Raw genomic sequence first — 12,091 nt, forward strand, 5'->3', positions numbered from 1 at the left:
GGGTAATGGGGCTGGGGGCACTGGAGGGATAATGGGAGCACTGGGGGACGCTGGGAGTGGGGGTACTGGGGGGAATGGGAGGTAGTGGGGACACTGGGGGATACTGGGGATACTGGCATGGGGGACAGTGGGGCTGGGGGACACTGGGGGGCAATGAGGGAACGGGGGGATAACGGGGACAGTGGGACTGGGGGATGGGAATATAATGGGGACACTGGGGCTGGGGGATAATGGGGATACTGGGAGTGGGGGGGATATTGGGGGCACTGGGGCTACGGTGGGGGCGTAATGGGGACACTGGGACTGAGTGCAGTGGGGGCACTGGGAGGGGTCGCCTGGCAGCTGTGGACCAGGGTAGAGGTGGGGGTAATGGGTGGGGCGGCACAAGTTTTGGGGCAGCCCCGGGCGAGGGGTCAGGGGGCTCACCAGCCTCCCTCCCCCATTTAACCCCCAGCACACTCGTCATCCGTCCCTTTTATTTCGGCAGGGCACAACACCACTCCCTCTGCCCAACACCTTCCAGGCCGGGGAGGGGGTCCCCACAGTCCGTGCCTCAGTTCCCCCCGCCGTGCCTCAGTTTCCCCCCCGCCTCCATCAAACCACCCCGTCCTCCCCCAGCGGCTCCCCTCCACCAACCTCCTCCATCCCAACCGCCGCAGATCCAGACTCTCGTACCGTCCCTTCACCACCAGCTCGGCCACGGCTCTGCCGGCGGCGGGCGCGTGTTGTAACCCGTGGCCGCTAAAACCGGCGGCTAAAAAGAGATTTTCTAATTTGGGGTGAGGACCCAGCACCCCGTTACGATCGAAGGCGTTATGGTCGTAGTAACCCGCCCAAGCCCCCCGGGGACGGAGGGAAGCGAAGGCTGGTACCCGCCGAGCCAGCCGGGGCCAGACCCGCTCCTGGAAAAAATCGTGGTCCACCGAGAGATCGCCCGGATCCGGCTCTTCCTCCTGGACAAAAAATAAATCGGGGGGGGGGGTTTTAAAAAAAAACTGGGGGGGAATATAGGGGATCCCCCCTCCCAGGCTCACCTCGGGTGGGCTCATGCCGCCCAGGTAGTTGCCGGCGATGCCGTCGCGGCGAAAATAAGCCCCGGTGGTGTCGACGAGGAGGGGGCAGGAGAAGCCGGGGCCGTCGGGGCAGTGCCAGGAGTACACGTACCTATAGAGATGGGGTTCACCCCCCCCAAAAAAAAGGACCAAGGGGTTCACCACCCCCCCAAAATAAAAGGACCAAGGGGTTCACCCCCCCAAAAAAAGGACCAAGGGGTTCACCACTACCCCCAAAAAAAGGACCAAGGGGTTCACCCCCCAAAAAAAGGACCAAGGGGCTCACTACCCCAAAATAAAAGGACCAAGGGGTTCACCACCCCCCCAAAAAAAGGACCAAGGAGTTCACCCCCTGAAAAAAAAGGACCAAGGGGTTCACCCCCCCCAAAATAAAAAGACCAAGGGGTTCACCCCCCCAAAAAAAGGACCAAGGGGTTCACCACCCCCCAAAAATAAAAGGACCAAGGGGTTCACCCCCCAAAAAAAAGGACCAAGGGGTTCACCACCCCCCCAAAATAAAAGGACCAAGGGGTTCACCACTACCCCCAAAAAAAAGGACCAAGGGGTTCACCACCCCCCAAAATAAAAAGACCAGGGGGTTCACCCCCCCAAAAAAAGGACCAAGGGGTTCACCACCCCCCAAAATAAAAGGACCAAGGGGTTCACCACTACCCCCAAAATAAAAGGACCAAGGGGTTCACCCCCCCAAAAAAAGGACCAAGGGGTTCACCACCCCCAAAAAATAAAAGGACCAAGGGTTCACCACCCCCCCAAAAAAAGGACCAAGGGGTTCACCACCCCCCCAAAATAAAAGGACCAAGGGGTTCACCACTACCCCCAAAAGGACCAAGGGGTTCACCACCCCCAAAATAAAAGGACCAAGGGGTTCACCACTACCCCCAAAAAAGGACCAAGGGGTTCACCACCCCCCAAAATAAAAGGACCAAGGGGTTCACCACCCCCCAAAAAAAAAGGACCAAGGGGTTCACCGCCCCCCAAAAAAGGACCAAGGGGTTCACCACCCCCTTGAAGATGGAGGGTGCTGGGATGTATCCCCCCCATGACACCCCCGCAAAAAAGCACCCAGGGGTTCACCCACAGCAGAGGGGTGGGGGGTGCCAGGATGTGCCCCCCCCAGAAAAAACCACCGAGGGCTTCTCCCATGCCGGCGGGGTGGTGGGTGCTGGGATGCACCCCCCATCTATGCCCCCTCCCCAAAAGAATAGCACCAAGGGCTTCACCCACAACAGAGGTGATGCCAGGATGTGCCCCCCACACTGTGAACCCCCCAAAATCCCCCCCCCACACCTCTTCCTGGGCTGGATGGGGAGGGGGGGCTGGCACAGCCCCCCCGGCAGCCCGGCCGCCTCCAGCAGCTCCCCGGCCCAGGCACCGGCGGCGTTGACCACGATGGCACAGGCGACGGGCTGGTACTCCAGGCTGTCCGGCATGTGGACCTGGGGAGGGGGGAGAAGGTTGGGGGGGGTCACGGACACTCGTGGGGACCCCCCCCCGGCGTGGGGGACACCCCCACGCACTCACGTGGACGTATTTGATGCGTGCGGTCGCCGGCGCCGGTCCCTGCCGTGGCATCGCGTCCTCAGCCGAGGTGACGAAACCTGGGGGGTTTTTGGGGAGGGGGTGAGATGGGGGGTCACCGGGGGGTACCCCACTGTCGCGTGTGTGTCCCCCCCAGCCTCACCTCGCACGTCCCCGGCGCAGCTGTGGACCCCCAGGGACGCGGCTTTGCGTCGGAAAGCGTTGAGGAGGGTCCAGGGGTCGAACCAGCCTTCGTCCTCCAGACCTGGGTGGGGGGGAAAAACACGCGTGGGGGGGGGGGCACCCCTCAAACACCACCCCCCCCTTTCCAATTTTGGGGGGGGGCTGGATGCTCCCTTCCCCAAAGAAAGTGAGGATGAAGGATGCGCCCAGCGGGGATGGGGATGAGGATGGGGATGAGGATGGGGGTGGGTGTTGAGGGGGGGTCCCCACGTCTCCCCACGCCCCCCCCTCGTACCGTAGGACGCCACGGCCACGTCCTCCGTGTCCATCCAGGGGAATCTGGCCTTCAGCTGGGTGGGGGACAGCAGGGCCACCCGTGCCCCTTCCTCCCTGGGGACGGCCAGCATGGGGGGGGGGGGGGTCAGGATGAGACCCCCACCCCACTCCCCCCAAAAAAACAACCTCCACCCCACGGCGGGGGGAGGGGGGGGGGTTTGGGTGCGTGTCCCCCACCTCTGGACCCGGACGGTGGCCTCCAGCCCAGCAGCACCCTGCGGGGTGGCGAGGAAGAGGTACCCCGAGGGCTGGAACTGGATGTCGATGGGGGGCTCGTTCGGCACCCCAAGGTGCTCCTGTAAGGGGAAAAGGGGGGGGGGCACCTCAGTGGGTGGGGCTGGACACCTCCCCCCCCCCAAATTACCCCCTGCCCCCCAAAATAACCCCACATACATTGATGTCGCGGAGGAAGCTGGCGGAGAAGCGGGACATGCGGATATTTTCCGGCAGGGAAAACTGCTGCCGGATCCCCCCCACCGACAGCACCGTGGAGGCTCGGGAATACTGAAGGAGAAGACCCCCCCCCAAAAAAATAAAAAAAGGGGTTCAGGGCAGGCCCCCAAGGCCATACCCCACCCCGGGAGGGGGGTGTCTCACCGTGGGGTCCCGCTCCACCACCAGCACCTTCATGCCGTGCCGCCGGCCCTCCAGCACCTTCAGCCAGTACGCCACCGACCAGCCCACCACGCCGCCCCCCACCACCACCACGTCGGCTTCTTCGGGGGGTCGTGGGCCCGGAGGGATCCCCGGGGGGGTCCAGCCCCCCCAGCCGCCCCCCCAAGTCGGCAGCTGATCCTTCAGAACCTGACCCAGGCGGCCCAGACCCGACCCCAGCTCTGCCGGTATATTGGGGAGGGGGGGGGCTGCCAGGCTGGGAGGGGCACAGGTGGCAGCCCCCCGAGACCCCCCAGTTCCCCCTGGGACCCCTCAGTACCCCCTGCATCCCCTGGGACCCCCTAGGCCCCTCTGGGACCCTCCAGCCCCCACCCCCAGTTTGCTGGGTACCCCCCAGGCCCCTCTGAGACCCCCCAGGACCCCTGGAACCTCTCAGACTCTCTGGGACACCCCAGGAGCCCCCCAGTACCCTGGGGACGCCCCCAGTGCCTCCTGGGTCCTCCCCAGTGCCCTCTGGGACCCCCAGGACTTCCCCTAGTCCCCTGGGACACCCCCCGCCCCGGGACCCTCTAGTCCCCCTGGGACCCTCCCAGGACCTCCTCTCGTCCCCTGGGACCCTCTAGGCCCCCCTGGGAGCCCCCAGGCCCCTCTGGGACACCCCAGGACCCCCGCCAGTCCCCTCTGGGACCCCCAGGACCTCCCCTAGTCCCCTGGGACACCCTCCCTTCCTCTGGGACCCTCTGGTCCCCTGGGACCCTCTAGTCCCCCTGGGACCCCCAGGACCTCCTCTGGTCCCCTGGGACCCTCTAGTCCCCCCTGGGACCCCCAGTCCCCCTGGGACCCCCCCAGGCCCCTCTGGGTCACCCCAGGACCCCCGCCAGTTCCCTCTGGGACCCCCAGGACCTCCCCTAGTCCCCTGGGACACCCCTCCCCCTCCCCTGGGACCCTCTAGTCCTCCCTTGGACCCCCAGGCCCCTCTGGGATCCCCCATGACCCCCTCCCCTCCAGTCCTCTCTGGCACCTCCCACAGTCCCCTGGGACCCCCCAACCCCCCCCCAACCTCTCCCCAGTCCCCTCTAGCCCCCCCATTCCCTGGGACCCCCCCCCATCCCTTTGACACCCCCCATTCCCAGCTCTCCTTCCCACAGCCCCCCGCCCCTCCATTCCCCCCGGAAACCCCCAACGCCCCTCCCGCCCCCAGGGACCCCCCTTACTCCCCCAAATCCTGACAGACCACCCCCCGGTGCCCAGGAGCCCGCCCCGGCTCTCACCGCGGAAGATGTCGGAGCTGAGCGGGGCTGCGGTGCGCAGGGGGCGGCCCGGAGCCCCCGGTGCCGGGAACCCCCGGGCCCCCGGGTCCCCCTCCTCGGCGGGCGCAGAGCGCGCCCCCCGCGCAGCATGCCGCCTGGCCACGCCCCTCGCCACGCCCCTCCGCCTAACCACGCCCCTTCCACCACGCCCCCTCCCTCCCATTCGCCCCGTCGCCTCCCCGCCCCTTCCCGTCCCTTCCGCCAATGGGCGCGCAGGGGGGCGGCGGCTTCCGGCGGAAGCGCTAGGGGCAGTGCGACGTGTGCGCGGAGCCGGGCCCGGCGCCGCCGCCGCCGCCATGCTCGACTTCTTCACCATCTTCAGCAAGGGCGGCCTCGTCCTCTGGTGCTTCCAGGGCGTCCGCGGGCCCGCCGCCGCCGCCACCGCTCCCGTCAACGCCCTCATCCGCTCCGTCCTCCTGCAGGTCTGCGCGGGGCGGGCGGGCGACGGCGGTTGGGCGGGACCACCTGCTCGGGGCGGGGGGAGGATGGCTGTTGGGTAGGGACCATGTCCCTGGAGAGGGGGGCGGTTGGGACCATCTTCGTGGGAAAGAGGGGGAAGGACATGAGCGGGACCACCTCCTTGGAGGGGGGGGGACACGGGCACGACCACCTATCTGGGAGGGGGTGGGACCACCTCCTGGGGAGGGAGGAGACATGGGTGAGACCACCTGCCCAGGGGGGCGGGCTGGACCACTTTTTAGGGATGGGGGGGTGACAGGGATGATTGGGGGGGGGGGCCTCCTTGCTGCTGGCACCCCCCTTCCGACGGTTCCTCTCCCCTAGGAGCGAGGCGGCAACAACTCCTTCACCCATGAAGCCCTCACGCTTAAGTACAAACTGGACAACCAGTTCGAACTGGTGTTTGTGGTAAGCGGCCTCCCGCAGGCACCCCCGGGGCGGCGGGGCGGCCCTCCAGGGCGCCCCAAAACCCTGAGGGAGAGGGATTGCCCCAGAAAAGGGGTGTTCAGGTGTGGCTGGGTGGGGAAAAAAAAAGCTGTTTCGTACCTCCCTGAAGGGGCGAAGCTTTCCGCTGCCTTCCTCGAGGACCTCCGCGTCCAAACTTCCGTGAGGTTTTTACCTCACGGAGAGCAGCGGCTGACTCGGCGAGGAGGTTTCGTCGACGCCGGTTGAGAAAATAGGCAGCTTGTGCGTTGATAACGTGAAGGTTTTTCCTGGCGTGGTATTTTCTTCCTCCTCCCCGTGCCAGCAGCTGCCGGCATCGACGTGGGGAAACCGGGGCCCATCGGGAGCTGGTGCCGGTGGGGATTGCTGAGCCGGATGTTGGGGAAAAACCACCTGCGAGTTAGCGCTGATCCCGTCTGAAAACAGGGAGAACAATTACGGGCTTGTTGTGGCTTAAGCAAAGGGATGCTGGAACTGCCTACGGCCGTAGCCCGACTCCCAGAACGGGGTTAGCCCCTCTGGCTGGGGGATTTTTGGGGGGCGAGGAGGTGCGATTGGGTCTCGTCGTTCCTGGCTCTGGAAGGGGCTCGGGGAGTCGAGTGCCGATCCCGGCGTGGCCAGGCTGCCCGCTCCCGGGGGAGCTCAGTGGGTGACGTGGGGGTCTCTCATTTATTTTAATTATCTGTGATAGGATTAAAACTCAATAAACTGCAATAGAAGCTGTAAAGGTTGCTACGCCCTAATAAAACTTTTTACTTTGACTATGTTTGTTTACAAAAAGCCAGAAAACCCATCATCCCCTTTACTTTAGAAAATAGTTTAATGCTCTGCCTTTCAGTCTCCCCTTCTTTCTATAAATCCACACAAGTCCCGTCGCGCACCTTCAGATAAGCAAAAAGCTTTCCTGTCTTTTGCTATGTGTTTTTGTCGCCGTCAAACAGTCAACCCATTTTTATTGGCGTCGCCTTTTAAAGCGAAGCTCTGGGCTGTGCCATTTTTTTCCCCCCCTTTTTTCTTTTTTTGAGAGCATAAGAAAAGCTCGGGAGGTCAGATTAGAAAACGTAGCCCGAAGCCTGCTGAAATTAAAGAACTCCGTATCAAATGGAGAGGTTTTCAGTTTCTCCTGAGCTAGACGCTGTAATTAAATTAGCTGAAAGAGCAACATCTTTTCGCTGTGCTGCTTTGCAGGTGGGATTTCAGAAGATCCTGACTCTAACCTACGTCGACAAGTTGATAGACGACGTTCATAAGGAGTTCAGAGACAAGTATCGCAATGAGTTCCAACAGAAAGGCACCCTGGGCCTCCTAAACGGCACTTTTGATTTTAAAGATGACTTCATGCGCCTCCTCCGGTAGCAGAGCCTGCTTTTTTTCCTCTCGAGTTTCCATTTAGAGCAGAGATAGACGGGGAGGGTGTGGGGGGGCAGAGCTGAAATTCAGGCTAACGGGCCACCTCCCCGCAGGGATGCAGAGGAGAGCAGTAAGGTCCGAGCTCCCACGGTAATGAAGACGTTTGAGCAGTCTCTCAAGTCCCAGAAGACTGTCAAGTGTATGATAGAAACCCGAGGGGAGAAACCAAAGGAGAAAGTCAAGAACAAGAAGAATAAAGGTTCCAAAAAAGAGGGTGAGTTTATGGGAAGGATATATAGCGGGGGGAATAAATATTCCAGAGCTCTGTGTCCCAGCCTGCGTGGTCCCAGTCCTCTCGTAGCACCCAAATATGGGTCTGAGCTCATGTTGGGGCTCTTTCCGTCAGGAACGGAAGCTGTCGCAGCGCCCGGTAAAGCATCTGTGGGTGACAAGCAGCCCTCTGTAGCTGGTGACAGGGAGGAACTGACCAAGGATGAAATCCTGCAAAAGAACCGGGAGGAATTCTTCAAGAGACACATGAAAGCAGGGGAGAAGTCCAGGTGGGTGACAAGGACACGGGCAGTCGATTCGTGCTTCACACCAGCTCTTCCTGGTGTCCTCGGCCATGGCCGAGTCTCTCCTTCCTTCCGTGACCCCTGGAAGTCCGACTTTCCTTCCCTTTTTCCCCCCTCCAAAGACCGGGAAAGGGCATGCTGGGGGTCCTGGAGGGGTAGGAGGGCCTGATCCCTTCCCTGGGAGACCCAGAAACCCAGCGTGTGCCTGGGAGAGGTCCAAACCTCTTTTTAGCGAGGCTTTGAGCAAAGGGCAGCGGTGCATTGATGCCTGGCTGGAGGTAAAGCGGCCTGACACAGGGTTAAAGTTCAGATAAATAAACTCTGGAGACTGAATCAGCCAGGTTTAGCTTCAATTACCGCTGTTTTGGGTAATGCAGGCTTTGAATTTTTCACCCCTTCTAAGGAGGCGATTGCTGCGGCTTCGCTGCACTGAAGAAAATGTATTTCTGGTCTTTATTTCAGCAAATCTCCAAAGCCCGAGGCACAGAAGGAGAAGGGAAAGAAGCCCCGAGTGTGGGATCTGGGGAACTCTAATGCCAAAGTACTCGATTACAGTAACTCCGCTACCAACGGAAGCGCGGAGGCTTGTCCCATGGAGGAATTTGACCCTGATATAGTAAGAAAAACTCGGGTCGGTGCGCTGTAGTGCGTTGTTCTGGGATCAGCTGGGCGTTGCAAACCCAGCCTGGTCGCCGTGGCTGGCTGAGAAAGTACTAGAAACAGGGATTGCAGCGCCCAGCCCGTAAAGCTGCTGCCTAAAGAATATTTTTCTCTGGCCGTGGTAGATGGGGTCAACCCGCTGAGCCCTCGTGGCAAACATCTCCGCAGAGCTGCCTCTGCTGCCGACGATAACTTGTCGCTGCCTGTGACAGCGAAAGCGGGCAGGGGGAGATGACGGTAAGCCGTTGCCGATTTTCAGGGTGTGTCTTTTCCCCCCCTTGCAGGCCCTGGGAGATCGAAATCGGGAGCCCGGCCGCCTCTACGATCTTGAGTACGAGAGCAATGACGAAGCCGAAGAGGAGAAGGTTGTTCAGAACCCTTCGAAACCCAGGTAGAGGCTCCTGCAGCCCCTGCTTGTCACACACTTCTTGATTTCTCTCTTGTAACTCCTCTTCCAGTCTAACTGGTAACGCAGTGGGGACAAATTGGTGTGTTTGTCAGCCGCGTGATGGGTGGTTCTTGCATCTGGCCGTTGCGTGCCCTATGCGACTTGCTCCGTGAACCTAAAGGTAGCTCCTCCGCTTCTCCGCAGCGCGAAGAAGGGTGGCCTGGGGGGCATGTTTGGCATGCTGAAAGGCCTGGTGGGCTCCAAGAGCTTGACGAGAGAGGACATGGACCCCGTACTGGAGAAGATGAAGGATCACTTGATCGGTACGTCTCGATCCGCTGGGAGCGGGTTAGTTTGAGGTGCTTCCCTGCGCTCCATTGGGTGGAGCCCCAGTGTGGGGTAGCACCCCACGTGTTTGGGAGGTGAACGTTTGGGGACGTTCTTGCCCATGGGAACTGTGGTGGGTTCCTTTCTCCTCTGGAGAGCCCTCTACAGCGCATCAAAAGCGGGGCAATGGTCTAGTCTGGTGGGGATCCTGCACGCTGACTCCATCCTTCCCTTGACGCTGATGTCTGGCGTGCGTAACCTTCTCGGCAGCGCTAACTCCCCTCTCTCTGCCTCTTTTCTCGAAGCAAAAAACGTGGCAGCTGAGATCGCAGTGCAGCTCTGTGAATCGGTGGCTAAGAAACTGGAAGGGAAGGTGATGGGAACGTTCACCAGTAAGTGGCCGTGTGGCCTCCTGCTTGTGGATTGGGGCTCAGGAGCGTTCCTCAGGAGTGACAAGGTCTCTTTCCACCTCCTCCTTCCCAGCGGTGACCTCGACGGTGAAGCAGGCCCTGCAGGAGGCTCTCGTGCAGATCCTGCAGCCCCAGCGCCGCGTGGATGTCCTCCGCGATGTCATGGATGCCCAGCGCCATCGCCGACCCTACGTGGTCACTTTCTGTGGCGTCAACGGTGTTGGGAAGTCCACCAACCTGGCCAAGGTAGGACACGATCCTCCTGGCTCTCTGGGACCAGTGCTGAGGTCGGACTGTGGCTGCTAACGGGCTTTTTTTGATCTGTTGCCACCTACAGATCTCGTTCTGGCTCATTGAGAACGGTTTCAGCGTTCTCATCGCCGCCTGCGACACCTTCCGCGCAGGAGCGGTGGAGCAGCTCCGCACCCACACCCGTCGCCTCAACGCCCTGCACCCTCCGGAGAGCCACGGCGGGCGGACCATGGTGCAGCTCTACGAGAAGGGCTACGGCAAGGATGCTGCGGGGATTGCCATGGAGGCCATCTCTTACGGTAGGTGGAAAACCGGCGGCGGGAGACGCTGTTTCGGGCGAGCGTCCTGCTTAACGCTGCCTCCACGTCTCCCCAGCTCGGAACCAGGGCTTTGACGTGGTACTGGTGGACACGGCGGGCCGCATGCAGGACAACGCTCCCTTGATGACGGCGCTGGCCAAACTCATTGCTGTCAACGCTCCCGACCTGGTCCTGTTCGTTGGGGAAGCACTGGTGGGAAATGAGGCTGTGGATCAGCTGGTGAGTGTCGAGGCTTTGTTTCCTGAAAGATTAGGGGCGGGGGGAACCCCGCTTCCATAGGTTTTATTGGAGATTTGGATAGTGGCAGCACCACAGATGTATTCCTCTGCTCTATTCCCTTCCTCAGGTCAAGTTCAACAAGGCCCTGGCTGATCACTCCATGGCCCAGACACCGCGGCTCATCGACGGGATTGTCCTCACCAAGTTCGATACCATCGATGACAAGGTAAGGAGACGGCTCCACGCGGAGCTTCCTGCTGTGACCGGAGGGGGAGAGACGGGAATTGCCAAACACGGGGCACTTCCACGCCGTCCTGGACACCGTCCCCTGCCTTCCTCTTGCATTTAAGCCATTTAAACAAAATTTAGCGGTCTGATTTCCGCTCATGTGGAAAACGGGGCTGTGAGGTCTCTTGGTTTATACGCGTTACTGCAGTGGGGCCTATAGGGACCATACGGATCCGAGAAGTACGAGGCGGCTGAATATTTGACAAGCTCTTCGGCGTGTTCCCCCGAGGAAGTAGCGCTGGATTTGCAGGCTAAGGGTGCTTGTTGTCCTCGGCAGGTCGGCGCCGCCATCTCCATGACCTACATCACGAGCAAGCCCATCGTTTTCGTTGGTACCGGACAAACTTACTGTGATCTGCGAAGCCTTAACGCCAAGGCCGTGGTCGCAGCGCTCATGAAGGCCTAAAACCCACCAAATCGCTGTTTGCAGATGTCCGAGAAGAACATGCTTTACCCTGTTACCGACTAGTCTTTCCCGTGTAGTACAGAACAGAATGAAGGGATACCGGTGTGAGGAGTATTTTTTTTTTTTTTGGATAAAACCCCTTTTATCCAGCAAAAGTCCTTCCCCTGGATCCCTTCATTCTGTTTTAAGCAACGCAGGCTCCCTCGCGGGGAGGCTGAATCCAGAGCTTTGTATTGTTCGTGCTGCACGGGGGTGGGGGGCAGCGCAAGGACCTGCTGTGCTTTTTGGGGGGTTTGAAGGCGGTTTGTTTGTTTGTTGGTTTTGTTTTTTGTTGGTTTTTTTTTTTTTGAGCTGCTTTTGATTTTTAGACCAGCTTAGGGAGGACATAGGAGTGACTTCTGTCAGGGGCGAGCAGGAGAGCCGCTGCTTAGTGGCAGCATTAGAAGATGTGGCTGTTCAAGTTGCTGCTAGCGGCAGCTCCACCGAAGCTGATAAACCAAAAACGGCGGCAGCCTGCGCTGGGCTGGAGGGGAGATGTTAAATTGCCTTAAGGTCCCCGTTTCTGTCGTCACCGGGATTCCGGAGCAGGGTACCCGGACACTGCGTATTTTGGGCAGGAGCTGGAGAGCTGCAGCAGCTTGGTCCGATAGCACTAATCATGACCGGAGAAGGAAGGCAGCGTTATTTGCTAGTAAAAAAAAAAAAAAAAGAAAATTAATACTGGAAGATAATGGTGGCTGCTTGCTGCTTTCCTGCACCCTTTCTCCCCCTCCTTCGAGTGCCTCTTGATCCCGGTCTGAAGTGCTACACTGAATAATACAAAACTCTCTTATGATGTCTTGTAGCTCTGTATTGCAGATGTGCTATAGTGCAATAAATTGAATGCTGTCTGCTAAGAGACATAATTTATATAAAATAAACTTCATAATTTGTTCTCCGTGTATAAATAACTTGCCTC

General features: G+C 60.0%; 2 protein-coding genes across 2 annotated transcripts; one reads left to right on the forward strand and one right to left on the reverse strand.

Moving 5' to 3' along the window:
* Positions 1–594: 594 nt before the first annotated feature.
* FOXRED1 (FAD dependent oxidoreductase domain containing 1) lies at positions 595–5,333 on the reverse strand. Its single transcript, XM_072884843.1, is given in 11 exon segments — positions 595–629; positions 632–953; positions 1,035–1,164; positions 2,361–2,509; positions 2,595–2,671; positions 2,755–2,856; positions 3,070–3,164; positions 3,288–3,406; positions 3,504–3,614; positions 3,708–3,946; positions 4,997–5,333. Coding segments are annotated over 11 exon segments (1,716 nt in total).
* Positions 5,261–12,083, forward strand: SRPRA (SRP receptor subunit alpha). The gene is made up of 14 exons (XM_072884778.1): positions 5,261–5,457; positions 5,819–5,902; positions 7,127–7,290; positions 7,402–7,562; positions 7,695–7,848; positions 8,326–8,479; positions 8,808–8,914; positions 9,116–9,234; positions 9,544–9,630; positions 9,722–9,894; positions 9,986–10,199; positions 10,276–10,439; positions 10,567–10,665; positions 11,005–12,083. The coding sequence occupies exons 1-14, from the start codon at positions 5,332–5,334 to the stop codon at positions 11,131–11,133; spliced, it is 1,935 nt and encodes a 644-aa protein (XP_072740879.1). The 5' UTR covers positions 5,261–5,331; the 3' UTR covers positions 11,134–12,083.
* The last annotated feature ends 8 nt before the right edge of the window (positions 12,084–12,091 follow it).

The sequence above is a fragment of the Ciconia boyciana genome, chromosome 20, assembly GCF_034638445.1.
Source record: "Ciconia boyciana chromosome 20, ASM3463844v1, whole genome shotgun sequence".
Lineage (NCBI taxonomy): Eukaryota > Metazoa > Chordata > Aves > Ciconiiformes > Ciconiidae > Ciconia > Ciconia boyciana.

Coding starts and splice junctions, on each gene's coding strand:
- SRPRA (XM_072884778.1), top strand. CDS start 5,332: ATGCTCGACTTCTTCACCATCTTCAGCAAGGGCGGCCTCGTCCTCTGG. Junction 7,291..7,401: donor GACTTCATGCGCCTCCTCCG/GTAGCAGAGCCT, acceptor ACCTCCCCGCAG/GGATGCAGAGGAGAGCAGTA. Junction 9,895..9,985: donor AGTCCACCAACCTGGCCAAG/GTAGGACACGAT, acceptor TGCCACCTACAG/ATCTCGTTCTGGCTCATTGA.